The sequence below is a fragment of the Panicum virgatum genome, chromosome 5K, assembly GCF_016808335.1.
Source record: "Panicum virgatum strain AP13 chromosome 5K, P.virgatum_v5, whole genome shotgun sequence".
In the NCBI taxonomy this organism is placed as follows: domain Eukaryota; kingdom Viridiplantae; phylum Streptophyta; class Magnoliopsida; order Poales; family Poaceae; genus Panicum; species Panicum virgatum.
This window is the reverse complement of record NC_053140.1, coordinates 55,994,607-56,018,154: the sequence shown is the minus strand read 5'-3', so window position 1 is coordinate 56,018,154 and position 23,548 is coordinate 55,994,607. Positions and strand designations below refer to the sequence as shown.

At 47.1% G+C, this 23,548-nt stretch overlaps 3 protein-coding genes across 5 annotated transcripts; all 3 read right to left on the bottom strand.

Moving 5' to 3' along the window:
• Positions 1-15: 15 nt before the first annotated feature.
• LOC120710271 (beta-selinene synthase-like) lies at positions 16-2,041 on the bottom strand. Its single transcript, XM_039995910.1, has 4 exons — positions 1,901-2,041; positions 1,602-1,807; positions 298-718; positions 16-140 (listed from the first exon to the last, which is right to left on the bottom strand). Exons 1-4 carry the CDS (start codon positions 2,039-2,041, stop codon positions 48-50), a joined length of 861 nt encoding a protein of 286 aa, XP_039851844.1. The 3' UTR covers positions 16-47.
• Positions 2,042-3,561: 1,520 nt separating this feature from the next.
• Positions 3,562-6,072, bottom strand: LOC120708786 (protein YIP4a-like). Its single transcript, XM_039994196.1, has 3 exons — positions 5,394-6,072; positions 4,236-4,310; positions 3,562-4,107 (listed from the first exon to the last, which is right to left on the bottom strand). The coding sequence occupies exons 1-3, from the start codon at positions 5,883-5,885 to the stop codon at positions 3,847-3,849; spliced, it is 828 nt and encodes a 275-aa protein (XP_039850130.1). The 5' UTR covers positions 5,886-6,072; the 3' UTR covers positions 3,562-3,846.
• A 438-nt stretch (positions 6,073-6,510) lies between these two features.
• On the bottom strand, positions 6,511-23,313 carry LOC120708772 (sterol 3-beta-glucosyltransferase UGT80B1-like). 3 transcript variants are annotated; one of them, XM_039994174.1, is made up of 14 exons: positions 22,787-23,313; positions 20,100-20,233; positions 19,362-19,604; positions 18,731-18,842; positions 17,931-18,101; positions 11,045-11,108; positions 10,601-10,658; positions 10,287-10,461; positions 9,502-9,632; positions 8,320-8,422; positions 8,111-8,187; positions 7,600-7,647; positions 7,140-7,289; positions 6,511-6,972 (listed from the first exon to the last, which is right to left on the bottom strand). In XM_039994174.1, the coding sequence occupies exons 1-14, from the start codon at positions 22,986-22,988 to the stop codon at positions 6,775-6,777; spliced, it is 1,866 nt and encodes a 621-aa protein (XP_039850108.1). In that variant the 5' UTR covers positions 22,989-23,313; the 3' UTR covers positions 6,511-6,774. The 3 variants fall into 3 exon arrangements, with proteins under 3 accessions (XP_039850108.1, XP_039850109.1, XP_039850110.1); XM_039994175.1 differs by having other exon boundaries at positions 19,362-19,737; positions 22,787-23,277; XM_039994176.1 differs by lacking the exon at positions 19,362-19,604 and having other exon boundaries at positions 22,787-23,277.
• Positions 23,314-23,548: the final 235 nt, after the last annotated feature.

Here is a 23,548-nt window from a genome sequence, read left to right as displayed (position 1 = left end):
GTGGCACGGACATCTTGGTGACAATTATTCAGATGCGAGAGTTCTCCTCATGGAAGGCGCCGAAATTGTAGAAGTATGGTTCCACGATGCGATCTCGTGCGTAGGTTAGCCCGACATCGCTGTAGAGATCCCTCCACCATCTGCACGCAGTTGAAATTGATCATTAATTACTCGTGCCATAGAGGCCGGATTGGTAATTCTTTATCTAAAAAAATTAATTACTCGTGCGCATCATTGATGAAAATGCAAAAGATTAATTAAAAATAAGGGGAACATTATTTTTTTTGATTGACTTACAAGGAGAGGTTCTGAGCTCCTTGAGATGGAGAGACCATAAGAGGTTGAAGTCCAGCCGTGCGAGCTCGAGGCCTCGAGCAGTGTGGCGTCGTGCGCCTCCTCTTGCTCATACTCGATGATGTAGTGCATGGTCTCCAGTCGCCGCATGAAACGGGGCCGCGGAATCTCGAGGGCGCGAGAAACCTGCCCTGCCATGGGCGACCCAAGCTTACCTATCGCGGCCTCAAGGTGTCGCCTAGCGAAGGCGATGGCTTCGTCCAGGGTCGCCTCACCGGGGACCGCCATGTGAGCTGCGTTGTACAGGCTAAGCAGGCCCCTGGGGTCGCTTATTAAATCTTTGCTGAAACTGCCGGTTTCATCTCTAAATCTATCAAAACATCTGCAGCCATATGTGATTGTATTGACTACAAACTTTCTTTTTCTGTTGGCAATAGGTTAAGTAAGAGCATCTCCAAGAGTTTCCAATCTTCCTTCCCTATCCTTATTTTTCTGGAAAAAAGAAAAAAAAACTCTCTCTAATAGTTCTCTATCCAAGTTCCCCATCTCTTAACAATTGTCAAATTGAGTTCTCTTGTGCGTAAAAATACACACGCTTCCGTGTTTCCCATCCGCTTTTTTTTTCCGTCGCCCTCTTCTTCTCGCTATGTCTCTCCACGACTCCTACCATGCTCCGCACCCTCCCTGCCGTGCTGAAACCCATCCTGCATGTCCCCGTGGGTGCCCAGCTCTGGTTCCAAGAGCTCGCCAATGAAACATATCGCTGCCATGATATCGCAGGAACAGACCTCTGCCGCAGCATTCTTCCCGGCGAGATTCCGACCACTACGATGCATCCCCGATGCAGTTAGAGATAAAACGGAAACTCCTCGTCGTTCTCTTTCTTTTCCCCCAAATTTCTTTCTTTCCTCCCAAATTTCAAGTCCTATCGTGCCCTAAATCATCGACAATCTGACTTCCAAGAAGCTCCTATCCCCAGCCATGTCCGCCAGCCATGAAAATTTCTCGTGAAATTATCCTTGTGGGCCACAACTTCTTATTTTTTGGAGTAAAAATAGAAAATTATTAGAGATAAACTCTTTTTTGCCTCCCTATACCTATTTAGGGAGTTGACAAATAATAAGTTTTCAGGAGAAAATATTAGGAGCTGTTGGAGATGCTCTAATAATCTATATGGTAAGAGATTGATTAGCTTTGCTGAGGTTAGCTTGATGTAACTAGATCGTTCATCGATACCTGTAGATACCCAGAAGCCATGTTGCCTAAGCAGACAGAACCGGAGGGCAACGACATGCAGGTTGCTGGACCTGCCAGCATCGTCTAGCCCCTCACTGTGTATGCGGCCTAGCGCCGCGTTGATCTCGTCACGGAAATGGTTGTCCAGGCCAAGGCGTTCGAGTTGATCCACCAGAATCACCATGCCGGCCACGCTCGTTGCTCTGTCCGCGCCAAACATCTGGCGCACTTTCCCCTTGAGTTCATCCGCCCTCTCTCTCATCCACTCCTCTGACCTCTGCTTCAGCATGCACATGTTATGTAATTAATCAACAGAGAGCTAGCCGATCAAAAACTGCATGTGAATGTAGATGTCTAGCTACATGCATGCCTGCAAGGGTGGAGGATTGTAGGTCACAAAGAAGTCGCCCCACACGCAGGGCTCAAAAGGGCTGCCGCCGGCAATGGCGGCGGGTGCAACCGTGGTGTCGCCGGGGGTCTGCTGGTTAACAGTAGCCTTGGTCGCAGCCATGTTTCAGCTGTATGCGCCAAATTGGCCGGCCTGCTACAAATGATTGACAACTTCTATGTAACTACTATACGATGACGCAGCAAGCTTTCTGCATTTGATCTCCATTTATAGGCCTGCTGGCGGCAAGTTACGTGAGTCCTGAGCTGATAATACTCACTCCGGTTTGTTTAGATGTCGCATTCTCCACCCATGCATGCCAAATTAAAATCTCTGACCAATCAAGGCACACTTGCATGCGTACAGTGACACTGACACCACATCCTTTTCCGACTATTTGCAAAATGTAATACGGCATATAAAGAAAAACAGAGGGAGTATTCGCGTCAAAAAAAAACAGAGGGAGTAGCTAGCAATGCGAGTAACGTGTGCGCTGCAAAAGCTAACGTTTCAGTTTCTTTTTATGCAGAGAAAGAGGAACCATGCATGTGAAACTCAAGATAAAGACATGACTAGACTATATATGCACCATCAGTTATAACCCTCTCGAACTTGTCCCACAATTAATCAGGAACGAAGTTGGAAGAAACTTGTTTCTGCATCTAGATTGTGATATCTTTGACGGTTTTTCTCAAGCTTGCGTGCCTGCCCTCTTAATAAAATACAAGTGCGCTCGCCCCCGCCTTCCTCTGCCGCCGCGCCGCCCTTCTATTGCCGACGTCAACGCCTTCTCATCGCACCTGCCGCAGGCCACCGCCTACCGGATGTCCGGCCCCGCCCGCCCTCCGCCGGCCAACCTGCCTCCACCGCCGGGCCACTGCCGCCCCCGGCCCCCTCCTCTAGGTCCGGTGGACATTGGAACCCCGGCAATCCAAAACCTAAAGGCCGCCACCACCTCGGCCGTCGGCGACCTCGCCGGCGGCCACTCCCCCACCAACCGCCCCTCCCCGGTGGCAGCTGCTCCCCCTCGCCCTCCCGTAGCTCGCCGGCGGCGGGGCTGAGAGGAGGCAACTGTTCTTCTTCCTCCCTGCCCTGTCGGGGCTGAGAGGAGGCAACTGTTCTTCTTCCTCCCTGCCCTGTGTGCGACGCAATGCGTCGGCGCTGCATATGCGGCAAATAGATTTCCTGTGCATATGCGGCAAATAGATTTCCTGTGCGTGCCTGCAAACACAGTTGCCTCTTCGGCGGCAAATAGATTTCCTGTGCGTGCCTGCAAATACAGTTGCCTCTTCGGCTCTTGCTCGCGCTCAACAAACAGCGCAAGATCATGTCTTTTACTCATCACGTTCTCTGCCCATCATATGGTAGCGGCGGCCCCATTCCGAAGGTGCCATAGCGGCCCACCAAGGCACAAACCAAGCGTCATATTTGGAAAAATGAAATGCGTGTATTTTCTTTATTAAAACATTAAAAAGAAAATAACTATGAAATAACTTGAAACATCATAATTAAGACATCAAAAGGCAGTACGCAAGCAAATTAAATAGCAGCGTAGGTCCCTTGCGCTAGAACCTATCCACTAATCCACCCAAGTTCGATACCTAGACTCGAAGCATAGGATATCTTCAAAAAGACAAAAGGAATTAAGAAATATTTGAATTTTGAATATCATATAAGAAAGCTTGACATCCAATTAAGTGGTCCAATGTTCATGCCCTTTACAACAGACATAGATCTCAGCTAATTTTACAACCGTATGCCACCAGCCCATTTAAGACCAAAATCCCCACGAGACAATTCCCAGACTCCATGAGGGTAGTAACCCTAGTAACATTGTCTACTCAAACTTGTATGTATTCAGGTGGTTCGATCATCGATGAGGAAATTCTCTCACACCTCAGAAGTTACTACAAAGCTCACCCCATTCATTAATCTATGGCAATTATGAGGAAACCAACTGAGATATACATGAGGAAGACAGGATATAGGGCCAAAGCCTTTCTCCTTGGGTTGACTGCAGCACTCATGAATGGATACGCAGCCCATGAGCTCCATGCCAATGTGATTGCCACCACGACAATCTTAAGTATGACATTGTCCTTCAGCATGCAGACTAGAGCACCGACATCCAGTGGAAACAGGCAATAGCCAAGAAGACTGAGGCTTTGGAAGAAGATGATGTGTCCACCCTGAAAGGAAACATTCAAATATTACTGCAAGTTTTCACTGCAGATAGCACGATTAGCACAGCAGTAGTTGAACACCACATGCAAGTGGATATGTGATCATATTCGTGTGTAAAAGAGGGATGTCTTACCAGAAGCAGAACATTTAAAGTTAGAATTATCGCCCCAGCAGCCAGGACAGCAAATGCCACGGCAAATACTTCAGACTACAAGAACAAACAAAACAACAATCAACATTTTGCACAAAAGGAACCACATAAGCCAATTAACTATAGATTTGATAAAGGGCAACAGAAACACACACATTGCATGTCTATTAGGACTCTTCTAAAAGAGGTTCTATGTGACCAGTGCAACAAGGAGGAAAACACTACTGACATCAAAGTTCAATTGTATACATAATAAAACAGAGCGAAGCCAGTGAAGCCTTTCAGGTAGCAACATATCAAGGTCACTCAGCCCTTTAAGAAATTTACTGTTTCCTCTTTCCTGAATATAGTAGATTTATCGAACAAGTTTGAGGCACCCTTTTTCGTTGGGTATGAAGACATAATTCTTTTTGTTAGTATATGCAGACAAAATTTTTTGTTAGGTTTGCAGAGACACAAACAAATTACTATCAGCGGGTGACCACCGCTAAAGAGTACAAAGAAATCATGAGCCAAAGCTTAAGTGCTACAGGAGTACAGGGTACAGACTACAGAGTACATACATGAAATTTAACCATAGTGATGCACTGCTGCTATCTATTTTACAGGTACTAATAAAGTGCATTCTCAAACTCAAATCCAAACAGAAAAATTGGTATAAGACCAACACTTAAACATGTATAGACATATTAGAAGAAATGATGCTAGGACAAGAGCATAATTAAGATGATCAAAGCGTGAGATACTAAACAAAATGGGGAAACAGGAGCTCCCACATGGACAAAGCACACCATTCACACCCACCGCTTTGAACCTCAGAAAACAAAAGGCAATTCCAATTGATAAAGCTGTAGGAGCAAGTGCTCTCATGGCATACAAATGACATTGCACAAGAACACCATGATCGATCAACCCCCATGTCAACATTAACCTTGCAAATGGTAAACTCCAATGTTCACCTCTAAGCCAGCTACACGTGTGGCATCTAGTTGACCAAGCTAGCTTCTCATAGATTTGGGGAATGTATAATCTATGGCTTAAATAGGTACAACATGAGTCATATCAGGTCACACTATCATCACAACGACCAGATCCATGTGGACGAGAACTCCAGATCTGGCTAAGGGAGTAGGCGTGTACCTTCTTAACGGAGGCCGACCAGGAGAGGGTGAGACCGAGGAAGACGATGAAGAAGAAGGGCCCCCACAGGTCCCAGTCCCTGAGCGCCTTGCCGGGGTCCTCGCGGTAGGGGTTCGGGAAGACGACGAGCTTGAGGTTGCTGACGATGCGGGCGAGGTCTCGCTTGACGGTGTCCCATACGGGCTCGGTGAGCGTGTTGGGCGGGGGCCCGAAGCCGTCGGAGCCGATGGGGACGGAAACGGAGGAGGACGCGGGCGGCACGGGGGAGACGGAGATCGGGATGGAGGCAGCGGGGAGCGGGGGCTTCGAAAGGACGGGCGCCGGGGCCGGGGAGGAGGAGACCGGGATGGAGGCGCGCGGCGGGGAGGGCGGCCGCGCGGGGAGTACCGTGGCCGAGGAGGGCGCGGCGTGGATCAGGCTCTCGATCTCGTCCATGTCGGACTGCGCCGACGACGGGTGGAGCGGGATCGTGTCGCCGTGGTTGTGCGACATGCCGGCCGGCGTGGGGCGCGCGCCGGCGAGGGCGAGGCGGATCTGAGGAGGCGGGTGGTGGCTGGCGAGAGAGATCTCGCGGGAGGGTTGGGTTTGGGGTTGGAGCCTTGGGACTCGGGAGTTGGGACTTCGGTGGGGAGGCGGCGCAGGAACTCACGTGAGTGGGTTCGGCTGCTTGGCAGTGAAGGCAGCGAAGGACCGTAGGATTGACGCGTCGGGGGTCTCCGCTTTCGAGAAATGGACGGTCAGATCGTGCTAGTTACATTATTAGCTTCACATGAGCATGCGCTTTTCCAGAACTCGTAACTTTGAAAGTGTATTCCATACGGGAAGTACAGAATTACTGCTCCAACTCCAGCGATCAACCCGTCACGGATCATTCTGTTACATTAGATGTCGCCTAATTTCCTTGCCACAAGTGCTCGTGGTTTATTTTGATTACCAGTCTTTATACATACATTCATTATAAAAACGTTTTTGTTTGTAGAAATATGTTGCAACAAAACACGAAATCATGTTATATATCCTATCGTTCTTCAAAGAACGTGATATACAATATTGTGGTGATCTTGTAGTAATGTTTTTTTTTTGGGAACAGATCTTGTAGTAATGTTGGACTGGCACATTGTAGTACAAAATTTTCAGACCAACAACAAATTCTGAATGTAATAATGTATACAACTCCAGTTGCCTAACCATTTATAGTGGCAAAGCTATAAACACCACAATCCTGTTTATTGTTATTGCATCCACGATGGGATATTGGGATGCGAAGGGGGGAAACACCCTCGGCGTAAACCACCATTTATTCCACTCCTTTCTGAAGATTGTGTTTTATTTTTCAACCCATGAATGAATAAATATTAACTACCTAAAATGTGAATCACAACTAAAAATTGAATGGAGAACAGCACTTTTCTAGGGCTCGGGAAAACCATTGGAAGAAGTCTATGCGTTCTTCCTCTACATGTGCAGGTGGAGCAAGTGGCAACTCCGGAGGCAGATGTCGGTGAAATGCGTCTACAGCAGCCGCCACGCCATCCTCATTCCCTATTGCTATCGCCAGTTCCATTGCTCGTGATTTTACCTTGAACAAAGGACAACAAGCAGATTAGTTAGTACAAACTGCCTTACCAATGAACAGTGTTTTGCATCATAAATCTGATGGCATACTACTATGTACAAAGAAAGAATGAAAATCTAAAAACATCACAAAAGATTAGGAGCATATATGAATGCATGAGATTGTACTACCTCAGGATCAAGCATGAATCTTATTGCATTGGAAAGTGCCTCAACTGTGAGCGCTGCTATAGGTATAGGTGCAGGACCCACTCCTCGTGCATGAACTCTCTCAGCCCAGAAGAACTGGTCTCCAAAGAATGGCACTACTGTGGTAGGACACTGTAACAAAAGAGTGGTCAATAACACTTGCAAAGGATAGAAGGTAGCCATTAGTATAAATGCTAATTAGCAACTTCTTGTTCATTGCCGAATAAATGTTGTCCTTGTGTACTGAGTGAACTCTGCAGTGCATGAGCCTTTTGCTTTACAATGATGCAGGTTATATAGTCAGGGGAACCTTTAATATGGAAAGGGCCACCTTCAAGTGCTCTATTTTACTTTCGTTCATTTCCGAACTAAAATATAAGGATCTCATTTAACCTCTCTTTAGCTCAGATAATTTTATTCACCAAAGAGATTAGCAGCTTACCCCGGCTATCAGCCCTGCGGCTGTAGTACCTGCTCCACCATGATGCACCTAATAATCATACATACAATCTGATTAGTAAATTGTATCCCTATATAAAAAAAATTGGCTCAAGTTTTAAATGACTTAATGCATAGTGCGAGGGCAAAAATATGTTTAAAGTGAAATCTTGCAAGTAATGTTTGCTAACATACTATGGCCTTGGTGCCGTACCAACCACATACTCGCTATATCACCTGATATATATTGCTCCATCGATTCTGTATTTGACATTACTGTTTTTTGTTGTATTCACGATGTAAACTCGATAACTACTTTCTACAGCTTCATATCAATATATAACATTAGAACTGTATTTTATGAAGTCGTAAAATACATCGATAAATCGATAAATAATTTGCTATCATTATATTAATAGAATATTCTATTTTATGTCACTTCTTACAATTTAAACACTATTTTTTGTCACTTAATATGTGGCACCCTGATGGCATGTCTAAAATAGGAAACTCACCACTGCAGCACAGTGAGGAAATAGCCAGTCGTGAGGGCAATCCTCCAAGATGAAGACATCCACTGGAACTTCTGAAACTACAGTTGGAGGTTGCGTACATGAAATAACAAGTTAGGCTACTCATGCCGTTCTACATGCTTCAGGTAGCAATGCCAACATAACTTCATCATGATCAGGTGTGTGCACAAAAGGATTGATTGGCAACTTACAACTTCCAAGAGCTCCCCAACCACGGCTAATGACCCCCCTTTGTCCTGTTTCTCTTAATGCATCCAAAATGGTAGCAGTGACTTTCTTCTCATCATCAAGAGGCTTCAGAGACATAACATAAAAAAATCAGAAGGCCTAGTTACATAAACAAAATTAGAAGGCCAAATTACATAGATAAGATGATAATTGTGTCAACACAACAAAGGGAAATAAGCATTTCACAGAACTTATATCAACCAATATGTACAGGATGATAATCAAACCAAAATGGAAGAGGATAAAAAAATCTATCATTGTGGTACATGTTGGTCCAGTGATAAAGCCCCCCCTCTCCCCCACTCTAACACCTGGGTTTTAGGGTCGGAGTGGCTAGAGGGGGTGGTCTAAGTTGGTACCAGAGCCAGGTCCCGGGTTCGAAACCCACCTGCCACGCATTTCTTTCGCTGCGCGATTTCCCCTGCGGGGTTCGCTGAGACCAGCAGCCAGCAGCCGTAGGGGGAATGTTAGTCCAGTGATAAAGCCCCCCTCTCCCCCACTCTAACACCTGGGTTCTAGGGTCGGAGTGGCTAGAGGGGGTGGTCTAAGCTTTTGGGTTAAACTGGTCGGTGCATGCAACTCAATATGGTATCAGAGCCAGAGGTCTCGAGTTCGAATCCTGATTAGCGCAATTAAATAAAATAATTGATGCTCGCTCCTATTCCACGTCTGAGGTCTGAGGGAGCCTCCACGTGAGGGAGAGTGTTGGAATATAGGTGAATTGCCCACCTCTCTCCATCAGCTTAAGCTTTTGGGTTGAACTGGTTGGTGCATGCAACTCAATAGTACGCTCCTATCAAGGCAGAAGCTTCTTAATCTTTCACTCGAAGCAGCTCTATCAAATATTTAAGTAGTAAGATCCAGTCAGCCGCAGCAATGGGATGCATTTTAAAGATACCAAGTAGTGGTTGACATGATCTTTGATTCTTTAATGTCTATATAGGCGAAGAATGTTATCATTTTTACTTAAAAAACTCATACAATCATTATGACTAAAAACTAAAAAGGATGACCATCCATGGAGTATGATTAAGAATGGCAAAACAAAATGAAAGGATTACACTTCCAGGCAACAAAGAAACAGATATTTTGACCTGCATAGCCACAATGACCTACTTAATATAGATGGCAACGTATATACATACCATGCTACCAAAACCAATGTATATTGGCTTGGGCCCCTGTTGAAGCCACTGTGATAGCTCCGGTGGTGGTTGATACTTTGTTCCAAGATTTAAGAAGCAATATCCCACAACATCTACTAGAGGGCCCCAGTCTGAAGAGGATAAAAATAATCATTGATAAGAGCTTAACGGTAAACCTCATTTTATGCTAGCACACATAGATTTCAATGATCACGAAATTTATAAATTAATTTGACTGTCACCTAGGTATATCCATTTAATAAAATTGGTAGATGCAAAGGACTGTGTAGCCCTGACAAATGACGACTATAACTATAGCACATGATTTCCCTTTTCTTCAATTTTGTAGAACATTGCAGAACTAGAACATTATATACATCTAGTCTTGCATGTGCGCAAGAAAGATTTTGAACCCTAAAAATCATGTCAAGTCTTTGCTCAGTGGCTTGTCAGAGGCACATCAGCCACGCCAGTCAAAGTTCCTCCAGAGGGGAACCAAAATGTATAAAACCCAAGTCTCTTTTGGATGTTGACTAGTCAATAGCCAAGACCTACAAGCCGGTGTGAGTAGTGTGACTCACACACACACCATGATAAAAAATCATCAGATGGTATTGTTTATAAGATAAAATTCAGGAGGGTGCATTATGTTCAGTCCTAGCTGTACCTTGTGCAATAATATCGTCATATGCATAATTCAAACAGAAATATGGATATCATGGAAAATCATCAATAACTGATAAGTATCTTGCACCATGAAGTTAAATAAAGTAAAATCAGGTTACCTTTTGGCTTTGGCATAAGTTGAGGGCTCCACATGTATCCAGTAGGTAAGTGAGATATAGATCCATGGTATGTGCTGAAGTAAGCAATAGGGGGCAAATTTAATTTCTTCCTGAAATCATTTATGAATCCCCTGGTGCCCCACCAAATTATTAAATCCAGAATAAGATACGATAGCTGAATGTGAAGTATAAAAATGTCAGAAGTAAATATATTTTTCTGGAAATAAAATAGAATAATTGCACCTTCATATAATAAAGAGAAAAAAATCACGTCTTGCATGTCTACAAAAGTGAAAAGCTTGAGGTGGTAATACCCTGTAGGTTGCACTCTGAGGCATTCGTGCCAATGGATGTGGAAATTCATCGGTTGGCCTGTCTACAAATGCTAGCAGTTAGGAAACATTGCAGAGCAAACCAACTGTCTACAAATGTTAGCGGTTAAAAAATATGTATGACCTCACACAAGCATAGCACATATACTTTATTAAAGTAGTATTTCTCTGCTTTCTATAATGTAATTCAGGAATCTACGTGACATTTATTTTCCATACTGAGTTGACAATATTAGCACCAACTAAAAGAGGCAACACAAAGAATTAATCTTAGGTAAACAGGATCAACAATACAAATTTTGTTGCTTGTGTCAACTTCAATTCGTGGTTCTGTGGAAATTTGTTAGCAGATCTAGAGTGATATAAAGTAATGTAGGAACCATCAGAGGGATAAAAACTCTGGCAGATTCAGCAGTACAGACTTACGTCCATGGAAAAGTGAAGAAGATATGCAGAGGTATTCCAAGTGCCTCAGCAATGTGCAGATGACCTGAAAATCACATGATTTATTAGCACAGATCAATACAACCTGTTCTATTTGGCCAGAAATAACTTTCCGATTAGCTTCACATTCCATATGATTCCGGTGAAGAGATGTGAGCAAGCAGGCTAACAGCAGGGATATTAAACTTGGAGATGTTGTGGAATAGCCAAATAAGGCTGTCAAATAGTACCGATTGCGAATGAAATTGATTCTGTTAAGGCCCATATGTTATCTATGCCCATAGTGGCCCATACTCTGGCTACATATATGTCCACCTAGGACTAATGGAGATTATCACTTGTCTAATCATCCAAAGGTAACATGGAATCAGAGCATGGTTTAGGATTAGGGTTAGAACTAATCTAATCCACCCCCGATCCAATTTTTTCGGCCGCCGGCTGCTCCTCTGTTTGCCGCCGGTTCCTCTGCTCTGCCCGTCCCCGTCCAGCGCCGCCGCCGCCGCCCATCCAGCGCCGCCGTCGCCGCCCCTCTACTGCCGCCGTCGCGGCCCATCTACTGCCGCCGTTGCGGCCCGTCCAGAGCTGCCGTCGCGGCCCGTCTTCCGTCGCCCGTTGCGGCCCGTCTAGAGCCACCGCCGCGGCTCATCTTCCGCCGCCCGTCGCGGCTCGTCTTCGTCGCTCGTCGCGGCTCGCCAAGCGCCACCGTTGCGGCCTGTCTTCAGCCGCCCGTCGCGACCCGTCGTCGCGGCTCGTCACCTGCCGCCTGTCGCGGCCCGTCCAGTGCCGCCGTCACGGCCCGTCTACTTGTGCCCGTCGCGGCCTCCTCCTCCTCTTCAACGCTGCCATCGCAGCCTCCTACACCACATCGTCGCTGCTGCAGACTGCTGAGAGCCTCCTCCACCACATCGTCGCTCTGCAGACTGCTGTGTTCTTCTCAGTGAGCAGATTTTCAATTTCTTGTTACTCGTTCTGGTCTTTGTTATTGGTGGACATATACCAGCATGTCGCATCCTACGTCTATCACCATACCTGTGCAGCTTGATGGTCACAATTATAGAGAATGGGCCTTTTGTGTTGAGACAGTGCTTGGTGGATATGGTCGTCTCACATCTTACTGGTACTAAACCAGCTGCTGCGACTGATGGTTCTAATGCTAGTACAGTCACTACTTGGGTTAATGATGATGGCAGGGTCAAGACTGCAATAGTCACAAGTGTTAAACTAAACCATCATTGATGATGAGTCTTCAGCCCTTTGCAACAGCTAAAGAGATGTGGGATTATCTAAAGAACAGGTTTGTTCATGTTAGTGGTGCTCATCTGCATACTCTGATGCAAGGTCTTCGTGGACTTCAGCAAGATGACATGGCCATTGATGACTACTATAGTGCTTTTGATCGTTTGATGGGACCAGTGTTATCTATGGTTCCTTCATCTACTGCAGGATGTGATGGGTGCTCCAAGAAGAACACATTTGTCGGTACCCCAGGACTGGGGTACCCCCTCTTGCTGTGTCTGGGCAAGGGTCTTGTAGTTATCCTTAACTACATCCAAACAGCCGGACCCCTGAGGTCCGGAGTCCTGTTCTCCCAGCAACGCTCCGGACCGTTCCACAGTTGGGAAAGGTCCGGAGACACCACGTGTCCCGGAAGAGGCAGGAACTCGTGTGCGAGCAGCCGAGGCTCCGGACCTCCCACGGAGACCGGACCCCCGCGGGGTCCCGGACCCTCATGGGGTCCCGGACCCCCTGCATAATAACCGGACCCCTCACTAAGGGAAGAGATCGACGCCCCGCGTCGGGGTGGTCCGGGGCCGCCACGTGTCTGCAAGACATGGCCGTTTGGGTTTCCATACCAACGTTCACCCACCATTGCATTTATTGCGGTAGGTGAACGTCTGCATTGATATAGCAGAAGCTGAGGCGTTTCATTGACCAGGGGATACTATTGATCGCGTATTACCAAGGCAGTGGAGCCACTGGCGCCGCCCATACTGCGTCTGCCAGTCTGCCGTAACAGATGGATACGACGGCTCAGCTTCGCCCATTATGACGCTGCATAATAGCCTCAGCAGGCCACGCCGCAAGCTACGCTACTCCAACGGGCGCCTAGCTGACGGGACAAGAAAAGACCCCCCTGAGTCAGAAGAGCAGCAGTGTGCATATCGGAGGAAAGATTCGCTACCACTGTAGCCACAGTCACGTTGGGCCCACCTGTCGGGGCACCAACGTCCTATGTATCCGCTCCCCCTTGATCTATAAAAGGGGGGGCGCCGCTAGAAAACCTCAGGCTGCGAAAGAGCCAAGGCCAGCAGAGGATAGGTTCATACACACCAAGAACAATACATCTCCCAGTGGACGTAGGGTATTACGCTCCGGCGGCCCGAACCACTCTAAATCGTGTGTTCTTGAGTCCTTGCCTCAGCGTAGATTCAGCCCCATCGCCTAGTACTTCCCCGAGTACTCCCTCACTGGGAATAGGCGGGTGCGCTCCGCCACCCGGCTGTGGGTACCCCTAGAAACCCCACGACAACATTCATTGAGCAGTTCATGATGTATCAGTTTGTTATGGGACTCAGGTCTGAATATGAGCCTGTTCGTGCACAGCTTCTCAATAGATCTCCCACTCCATCCTTATCAGAGGTTCTATCATCATTGACTGCTGAAGAGGCTCGACTTCGTTCATTGTCATCTGCTCCTTCAGTGTTGGCACCTCAGAGTGTTCTTGCTGCTGCTCACAGGTCTCGTGTGTCTGATGCTTCTACACCTTGTGAACATTGTAAGAAGACTACTCATCGTTCAGAGCACTGTTTTGCTAAGTATCCAGAGAAGCTTGCTGAGTTCCGTGCTCGTCGTGCGGCTCGTGGTCGTGGTACATCTGCTCCTCCTCGGGGCTTTGTGTCTGTTGCTGCTGCTTCACCTGTTCATGCCCTTCAGCCCTCTTGGGTCCTTGATTCAGGCGCTTCTTTCCACGTGACTTCTGATCACTCTCAGTTGGTTAATTGTCAAGCAGTCCATAATGGTGCTTCTGTTCAGACAGCGGATGGTACATATTGTCCTATTACTTCTCATGGTTCACTTTCTATACCACATTTTTCTGTACCCAATGTTTCCTTTGTACCTCAGTTGTCCATGAATCTTCTTTCAGTAGGACAGATTACCGATCAGAATTGTTTTATTGGATTTGATGACTCGTTTTGTTCAGGATCGTCGAACCGGGAGTGATTGGGACTGGCCATCGCCGTAGAGGTTCCTCCAGCCTCTATGTTTTGGACACATTGAGTCTTCCTGCTTCCGCTACCTCTACAGCTCATGTGTCATCCGTTGCATCTGCACCTTTTGACATGTGGCATCATCGCCTCGGTCATCTTTGTGGGTCTCGTTTGTCGACCTTAATAAGTAGTGGTTGTCTAGGCAATACTTCTGTCGAGTCTAGTTTTCAGTGCAAGGGATGTAAACTTGGAAAACAAATACAACTTCCATATTCGTCTAGTACATCTCATTCAGCTCGACTTTTTGATCTTATTCATTCTGATGTATGGGGTAAATCACCTTTTTCCCACCAAGGGTGGTCATGAGTACTATGTTATTTTTATTGATGATTACTCTCGATATACTTGGATTTACTTTATGAAACATCGCTCCCCGTTGTGTTCAATTTACCAGAATTTTGCTCGTATGGTGCATACTCAGTTTTCCACTTCTATTAAAGTGTTCCGTTCTGACTCTGGTGGCGAGTACATATCCGATGCTCTTCGCCAATTTTTGGCCTCTGAGGGTACTCTTCCTCAGCTTTCATGTTCTGGCGCTCATGCTCAAAATGGGGTTGCTGAGCGCAAGCATCGCCATCTCATTGAGACTGCCCGTACCCTTTTGATTTCCTCATTTGTTCCTTCTCATTTTTGGGGTGAGGCTGTTTCTACCGCTGCTTATCTCATAAATAGACAACCATCTTCCACACTGTCTGGAAAATGTCCTGGTGAAGTTCTTTTTGGTACTCCACCTCGTTATGATCATCTTCGAGTTTTTGGTTGCACTTGTTATGTCTTGCTTGCACCTCGTGAGCGGACTAAGTTGACTGCTCAGTCAGTTGAGTGCGTGTTTCTGGGGTATAGTCTTGAACATAAGGGTTATCGTTGTTACGATCCTTCCTCTCGTCGTATGCGTATTTCTCGTGATGTGACCTTTGATGAGAATCGCCCTTTCTTTTATAATTCTTCCACTCCATCCTTATCTTCCCCCACAGAGTCCACCAGATTCCTGTGTCTTCCTCCACCTATTCCATCGCCTTCATGTCCGCCACAGCCTTCATGCCCACCACAGCCTCCACCACCTCCACCCGCTAAACCTCCCGTCACACAGGTTTACACCCGTCGTCCCAAAGCTCCCACAGTCCTTCCGCCTGATTCTCCTTCGGCCAGTCCTGATACTCCTGTTTTAGATGCATCTAACACTACTGATGAGTCTCATTCTATTTCTAATGAGTCACAGGTTGGTCCGCGATATAATCTACGGGATCGTGCTGCTATTGCTCCTCTTGATAAATTGGGTTTTCCCCATGTAAGTGTTGTCCTTGCTGTTGCTGAACCATCCACTTACAAGCATCTGGTATTCCAGAGTGGCAAAATGCTATGTCAGAGGAGCTTGCTGCACTTGATCGGACAGGTACTTGGGAAATTGTTCCTTTGCCATCACATACTGTACCTATTACATGTAAATGGGTGTTCAAAATCAAGACCAAATCAGATGGATCCCTTGAGAGGTATAAAGCTCGTCTTGTTGCTCGCGGTTTTCAGCAAACTCAGGGGCGGGACTATGAGGAGATTTTTGCACCCGTTGCGCATATGACTACCGTTCGTACTATGATTGCAGTAGCTGCCAGTCGTTCTTGGACTATCTCTCAGATGGATGTCAAGAATGATTTTCTTCATGGTGACTTACATGAGGAAGTTTATATGCACCCACCTCCAGGCGTTGATGTTCCTTCAGGACACGTTTGTCGTCTTCGTCGTGCTCTCTATGGCCTCAAACAAGCTCCCTGTGCTTGGTATGAGCGTTTTGTTTCCGTGATACTAGAAGCGGGTTTTTCACCGAGTCCTCATGACCCGGCTCTATTTATTCATACTTCTTCACGTGGTCGTACTCTGCTTCTTCTCTATGTTGATGATATGTTGATCACGGGTGATGATGTCGAGCATATTTCCTTGGTCAAGAGGCACCTTAGTCAACAATTTCAGATGACTGATTTGGGCCCCCTCAGTTATTTCTTGGGCATTGAGTTTTCACGATCTGACAAGGGGTATTACATTTCTTAATCTAAATACATTCAAGATCTGATTGCTCGATCTGGTATTACTGATAGTCGGACAGCTGCCACCCCTATGGATATTCACTTACAGCTTCGTCCTATGGATGGTACCCCTCTCGAAGATCCTGCTCGATACCGCCATATTGTTGGTAGTCTAGTATATCTCACAGTCACAAGGTCTGATATTGCTCATGCTGTTCATATTTTGAGTCAGTTTGTGAGTGCTCCAACTTCAGTTCATTTTGGGCATTTGCTTCACGTACTGCGATACTTACGTGGGACAGCATCTCGAGGTTTATTTTATGCTCATGACAACTCACTTCAGCTTCATGCTTATTCAGACTCCACATGGGCCAGTGATCCAACAGATCGCCGTTCTCTCTGGTTATTGTATTCTTCTTGGTTCTCCTCTTGCCTGGAAGTCCAAGAAGCAAGCTGCTGTCTCCCGCTCTAGTACAGAGGCAGAACTTAGAGCACTTGCCACTACTACTGCTGAGATTGTGTGGATTCGATGGCTATTAGCTGATTTTGGAGTTTCTTGTGATACCCCCACACCTCTTCTTTGTGATAACACTGGAGCAATTCAGATTGCTAATGATCCTGTGAAGCATGAACTTACGAAGCACATTGGTGTTAATGCCTCCTTTACACTGTCTCATTGTCATCAGAAAACTATTGCTCTTGAGTATGTTTCATCAGAACAGCAACTTGCTGATTTTTTCACTAAAGCACAAACTCGAGAGCATCATCGTCTTCATTTTCTCAAACTCAATGCTTCAGATCCGCCTTGAGTTTGAGGGGGGTGTTAAGGCCCATATGTTATCTAGGCCCATAGTGGCCCATACTCTGGCTACATATATGTCCACCTAGGACTAATGGAGATTATCACTTGTCTAATCATCCAAAGGTAACAGATTCTAGAGTACTTTCAGGGGCTGACAAAATCAGATTTGCTAACTGCTAAACCAAAAGCTACAATATGCAGTCCTATACATACTAGTTAATATAATTAAAGAAAGGTAATTAAGCACAATGTTTGCTTCTGAAATTAGAAATTTCCATCATAGTCAGAGGATAGCAAATTCCGAACCGCAGGTACAGGAGAAAGAGAGAAGCCATATACAGGGATCTACACTTTTATTGGAAATGGAAAAATATGTCAAAGTAAAAGAAGTGATAAAATTTAAGGTAGACTATAGAAGAAAACACTGGTTTTATGGTCATTGTTGCTTAAACCTCAGTTACTTTGCCTAACAGTCCATACACACAGTACTTATCATAAAAATGTTTCATATGCCCCATCTTCAAAAAATTCCACATGAGCTGACAAGATGGCCAATTCAATGGTGCCATACTTTCGTCTCCGCACCTCCACCGGCACAGCCGTATTGGCAGCTCAGGTAGTATCTACTAGAGGTTGGGGTGGGGTGGGGTAGGAAAACTAATGTTTTTAGTTTCAAATTCATTAATGGATGTTGAAAATTGATGTAAAGTAGATTCAAAATTTATTAAAGAATGTCAAAAGTTGAAAATAAATTAGCAGTTTATGATGTACAGACCCACCATAAGCAGGAGGATTTGCTATTATTGCCTGAGCTCTGAATGGTGTTCCAGTATCCAAATCAGGTTCTGTGCATGCAGGTAGAACTGAGAAGATAATTTCCTTAAGTTGCTTTCTTTGAGCGTAAATCTCTGTTGGTGCAGCCAGGCAAAACCCTTTGTTTTTTGTCATGTCTGCAGTTAAAAGTACATTCCTTAATCAAAATGAGTATGAATGACACAAGCATTCTTATATTAATTTAATTGCTAAAGAATTGTATGTCTTTTCTTCCTTAAAGGACAAGGTGCGCAAATTAATGTTTCATTCATTAACTAAACATAATACAATTTTGCATAGGCTCATTTCTTTAACAAGTTCATTTAGACAACAACATATCAGGTGCAAACCAACCTCTTCGTGCAACTGTGCAAACTTCTAATCTAGGCCATAGGATCAACATCCAAGGGGGTGCATAGGGGGAATGGGAGGGGGATTTGCAAAAGTGTGATTAGAGGCGGGTGGTTAAGTGTAAAAATACCCAATCCCCCATGGCCCTTGGATGTTGATCCTGTGGCCCAGATTAGAAGTTTGCACGGTTACATGAAGAGGTTGGCTTGCACCTGATACGTTGCCCATTTAGACAGCTATCTAAGTGGAGAAAAATAACTGAATGTTACTTCACATTTGATCACAGTTTTTATAGAGTAAGACAGCTAAGTGGATTTAATTATCTCAGCAAAATTATACAACACAGGATGTTTTGGATGTTTTTTATCTGCAAAGACAACAGAATATTAATGATATAAGAGCACTAGAACCATACACTGAGCCATAATCCGAGGGTCACCACCCAATGGGTAAAAATCAATGCCAGCTGACTTCACGAAAGTATGGAAATTGACATGAGTTGCCAGTCTAACATAATGACCAAATTCCTGCAAAGAATTCCATTTTTTACTTTTATAAAAGAGACCGGGCAGTGCACCAATACAATTAGCCAATATATTTTTCGTTGACAGTGAGTCAAATACTATTAAGTTTGTGAACACTGGGGTATTGAATTGAGCATCTACACTATGAAAGATGCCTAGATTAATCCCCCCACATCTCAGAATAAGCATCAAATACAACAGGGAGGACATGTTAAATCCGAGATAAATATCCAATGAGTACCGTTACCGTATCATCTAAACATTTGGAAGTATATATTTTTCTTGCACTTCCTCAACTACAGGTAGAGTTGCTCATAACTTAGAAAACTTTCCAACTTCAAAAAGAAAACAGAGAATAATGATAACTTAATTCCTGGTATACTTGACTACGCTCAAAAAAATTGAATTAAAATATGCATTTTCCAGAAGCCTCGTTAGACATCACTATACTGCACAATGCTTATATTTCTGGAGGGCTTTGGGGATTTGAGCCCTCTATCAGGTGCTTGTAGATTCACCAACCTGAAGTCTTTTAGCTAATGCTATAAAAGGCTGAACATCCCCTCGGGTTCCAACTACAAGTATGGCAATCTTCAGCTTTGGGACTGACTTGGTGATTCCAGGTGTAACTTCTTCAATATCACGTGGTACATAACCAAAAGCGTCAATCTCTGAGAGTTCTGAGGTAACAAGAGCACTACGTGTCACATCTACCTCCACGGTACCATCATTCTGGAACTTTACCAGCTTCTCAAATATCTTTATCTGGAGCACCAAACAACAATAAATAGCTATAACACAAATGGCCATGTACAAATAAACCCCAAAAAAGAAAAAACATGGATATTTCGAGACAACATTTATATTTGTCTGGAAACACTGCTTCTCGCAAATTCTCCTGAATAAAAACAAAACCTTAGCTCCAGTATAATCATAGTGACAAAACTAAATGACAGCTGGTTTCATGCACCAGCATGGATTATACTAGAAATCTGGAACTAGATACAGAGATTATTACAATTAGATATCAAGGCTGCCTGTGAAGGCTAGTATCCATAGCCACCTTTTAATATCAGAATGACAACAGGATCACGCGATTCAAAAAAAAAGACAACAGGATCACTGCATTACTGGTACGAATAAATGGATGGACAGAATCTCATGTATGTGAAGTTTTTGGGATCAATGTAAACACCATGCTATGTATTTAGTATGCAAGAACAATACAGTAAATAACAAAGTGGGCATCAATATGCCTACCTTCTCATTTTCCGATAGCATATCCAAAGTGAGGTCACACTTCAGCAACCTATCAGAGTATGATCTTACAAAAGTGTGTTCTTGCCCTTTACAAATACCAGAACTTGCAGCTGTCGATTTGCTATGCCCAAATACTGTAGAAGATCAAGTAGATAATATTTCAGAGCAAAACAAAAGCACATCGGAACTCGCTAATACAATTCTGTTGTACTCATTGTTTCCAATACAATTTATTTATTCAATTAGATCAGTTTCCCTCTTTTTACAAATAGTGTTTTTTTATTGAGTAAAATGCACTGTAGGTCCTTAAACTAGTTGAGTTGTTCTATTCAGGTCCATAAACTTTGAAAATGCATTTTTAGGTCTAGGATCTATTTAAGTGAGTCACTTGAAGTCCAAAACTTACCACGTCATCGCCCGCATCCGACGTGGACGTGCCACGGTGGCAGCTAGAGGGCGCCCTCGGTGGTCCGCGCGAGGCGTGCGTCAACCTGGCACCTGGCCCGGTGAGCGTGGCGTGCGCGAGTGAGCCGCCGGGCAGAGCTCGCCTGCGCCCGCGCCCGTGGCGGCCGGCCGGAGCTCCCTCGCGCATACCGGCGGCCGAGCCGAGCTTGCCATTGCCTGCACCTGCGGCGGCCGGGGCGCAGCTGCCCTCCACGCGCACCCATGGCGGCTAGGGCGGAGCTCCCCCGGAGCGCTCTCGCGCCGGCCGAGCGGAGCTTGCCTGCGCCCACGGCGGACGTGGCGGAGCTCCTCGGCACGCACGCTCGCGGCTGCCGGGCAGAGCTCGTCTGCGCCCGAGCCCGCGGCGGCCGGCCGGAGCTCCCCCGCGCGCACCGGCGGCCGAGCCGAGCTCCCCCGCGTGCGCTCGCAGCCTCGCTGTCCTCTTGGACATCGGCGTCTCCATCGACCTCGGCCTTGCTCGCGCACGCCACGCTGTCTTAACCCCGCCGCCGGCTATCCTCCCCAATTTCCCTCTCTCTGCCACCGTCGCACAACTCCACCGCGCCGGCATAATCCAGCCATTCCGTTCACCCTCCATCCAAATTGGTTGTGTCAATGTGTTCGCCTCATCCTTGTGAACCTCTTGCACCGCTCAATTGCGCCCCGCAGTACCGGAGCCGCTCACCCGCCCTGTTCTTCCTCGCGGCAGGCCGGCGCACCGCCGCGGACCGCCTTGCCATGGCCAGCTTTCTCCGGCCGCATTCTCTTCCTCCTTGCTTTTGTCTCATGCTCGCCTTGATGCCATAGTGCTCTCTGGCTTGACTGTTGGTCGATTTGTGCAGCAGGTTGGCCGGAACACGAAGCTCGTCGACGTTCAGCTTTCCGCCGCCGCCTCCGTCGTGGTCAACCGTGCTCCAGTCGATTTGGGGCCCTGCTGTCGTGCTGTGCTGCTTTGGGGTGAGCCTCTGAGCATGCCCGTGCCGTTTGCGTGGTCAATTTGAGGCCGGCGGGTCCTTGGCGCCATACGGAGGGGGAGACGGCGAGGTGCTCGGAGCAGAGCATCCTCTGCCCCGCCGCACGCCCCCATGGCTCGCCGGCGCGCGAGCTGGAGCTCCGCCGCCGCGGCCGGAGCCGAGCTGGGGCCGCTGCGAGGGAGGAGGAAGGGGGCGGCGCGCGGTCTTCCAGGAGCTCTACTCCGCCGCGAGGCCCCTGCTCCGCTGCGCTTGGGATCGGACGAGCTTGAACTCAGCGGCACGGCGCCTCGCTCGCGGCCGCCCCTGCTCCTTCTCCACCTCCTTCCACTCGCACGCGCGCCGCCGCCGCTCCGCGGCCTCCGCGCGCCGCCTCCGCCCGGATGTTGCAGGCCGCGCCACCGCCCGCCGCGGAACGCCGGAGCCCCGCGCGGCGTGGAGCCCGGCTTGCCCCTGGCCGCGGTGCGTGCTGCGTGGCGCGCTGCTCCGCCCTCCCGCCCCTGACCGCGCCCGCTACCACCGTGGCACGTCCACGTCGGATGCGGGCGATGGCGTGGCAAGTTTTGGACCTCAAGTGACTCACTTAAATAGATCCTGGACCTAAAAATGCATTTTCAAAGTTCATGGACCTAGACAGAACAACTCAACTAGTTTAAGGACAGTGCATTTTACTCTTTTTTATTTTGGAAATATGGCACACTTGCTTTACCATATAATAGGACACCCTGCAATCAAAAGCTGATTGAAAACTAATTAACGCAGATGGCATAGTGTTCAGAGACTTGCACTTTCAAGATAAAGGAGCAACTTTCTAGCTCTGCTGAAGCTACTGTAACTTTGAGACAGATATTTGGCAATTGGAAAACACAAACACAACTAGCATGGACAAATAAAAATCAAGACAATATTGCAATTTGTGGCAGCCAATACGACCAAGAAACAACAGCCAAGGCCTAACACAGCAACCTTCATCACAAATAAGTCCGTTATTTTCGATTCTTACACCTACAGTGATGTAAGCATTCACCACCTTCCCCTGACTCCCCTTTCTCAACATGTCTATCACGCACTCCAGCTGTATATCACGCATCTTATGGCACAATTGAATAGCATGGCGAGATCACGGTCTCTCTTCACGAAATTCAGCACATAACATATAACATCTCAGTTTCCATGCTGACACATACTAGGCTACAATTGAAATCCTCAAAATTCACAAGTACACCGTGCCTATTTAGAACCAAACCAAACAATCCCGAAATGTAAACATACCGGGCTGCCGCGACGAGACGAACAACTCATCTCTGTCGACCGATCCGGAAAACCTGGCGTCCATGGAGCTCAGCACAAACTCCCCCATCCCCTCGGCGAAGGAGGACGACGCGCCCGCGCCCGCCGCCTCCGAGCCACCCTTCCGCCTCCGAACGCCGCCGCCCACTCCCGCCTCCTCCCACACCTTGCCGTTGCTCCCCATACCCCGCGATGGCGAGGTGGCAACAAGCTTCCGCGTGATGAGAATCTAGTAGTCTACCAGCGCTCCCAGCCCCGCGTCGCCATTGCCCGCGCCGCGGCGAGAGCTCGAAACCCTTGGGAGCGAGGACTCCGGGGTGGGGACTGGGCAGGGAGACAGGGTGGAAACGCGCCAGTACAAAGGTTGCTGGCTCGGGCGGGGATGCCGCCGGGAAGGGGTCGGAGCCGGGGTGGGGCCGCGCGAGCCTGGAACTGGAACTGGAGGCAACGGCGCCACCGGACAGCGGTTGCGGCGGGAGTAGACCCGCCGGGAGGAAAGAGAAAGGGAAGCCCCGTTCCACGGGAGAGGACGGGGTTCTGGGGTTCTGGGATGGAAACTATCCTTGCCGTAGGTTGCTTCAACGGACGGTGGATCGAGGAATTTGGTCTATGGACTCGGACTATGGGGTCAACGAGTGGAGATTGGTGATCTGTCCTGAGACGTATGCATCTTCGATGGGATTGAATGGCTAGGGCCCACTAGCCTGTGACTGACTGAGAAGTGTGTCGAGCTTGTACGCAAGA

Bases quoted from the DNA above. Each gene is read 5' to 3' on its own strand.
- LOC120708772 (XM_039994174.1), bottom strand. From the start codon at position 22,988: ATGGGGAGCAACGGCAAGGTGTGGGAGGAGGCGGGAGTGGGCGGCGGC. The intron at 18,102-18,730 runs GTATGGTTCTAG...TTTTAACTGCAG, and splicing joins CCCTCGGATTATGGCTCAGT to ACATGACAAAAAACAAAGGG. The intron at 8,423-9,501 runs GTATGTATATAC...ATGTCTCTGAAG, and splicing joins ACATTGGTTTTGGTAGCATG to CCTCTTGATGATGAGAAGAA.
- LOC120710271 (XM_039995910.1), bottom strand. From the start codon at position 2,041: ATGGCTGCGACCAAGGCTACTGTTAACCAGCAGACCCCCGGCGACACC. The intron at 1,808-1,900 runs GCATGCATGTAG...ATGCTGAAGCAG, and splicing joins ACAATCCTCCACCCTTGCAG to AGGTCAGAGGAGTGGATGAG. The intron at 719-1,601 runs GTCCAGCAACCT...TATTGCCAACAG, and splicing joins GGGCTAGACGATGCTGGCAG to AAAAAGAAAGTTTGTAGTCA.
- LOC120708786 (XM_039994196.1), bottom strand. From the start codon at position 5,885: ATGTCGCACAACCACGGCGACACGATCCCGCTCCACCCGTCGTCGGCG. The intron at 4,311-5,393 runs GTACACGCCTAC...TTGTTCTTGTAG, and splicing joins GGTCGGCCTCCGTTAAGAAG to TCTGAAGTATTTGCCGTGGC. The intron at 4,108-4,235 runs GTAAGACATCCC...GTTTCCTTTCAG, and splicing joins CTTTAAATGTTCTGCTTCTG to GGTGGACACATCATCTTCTT.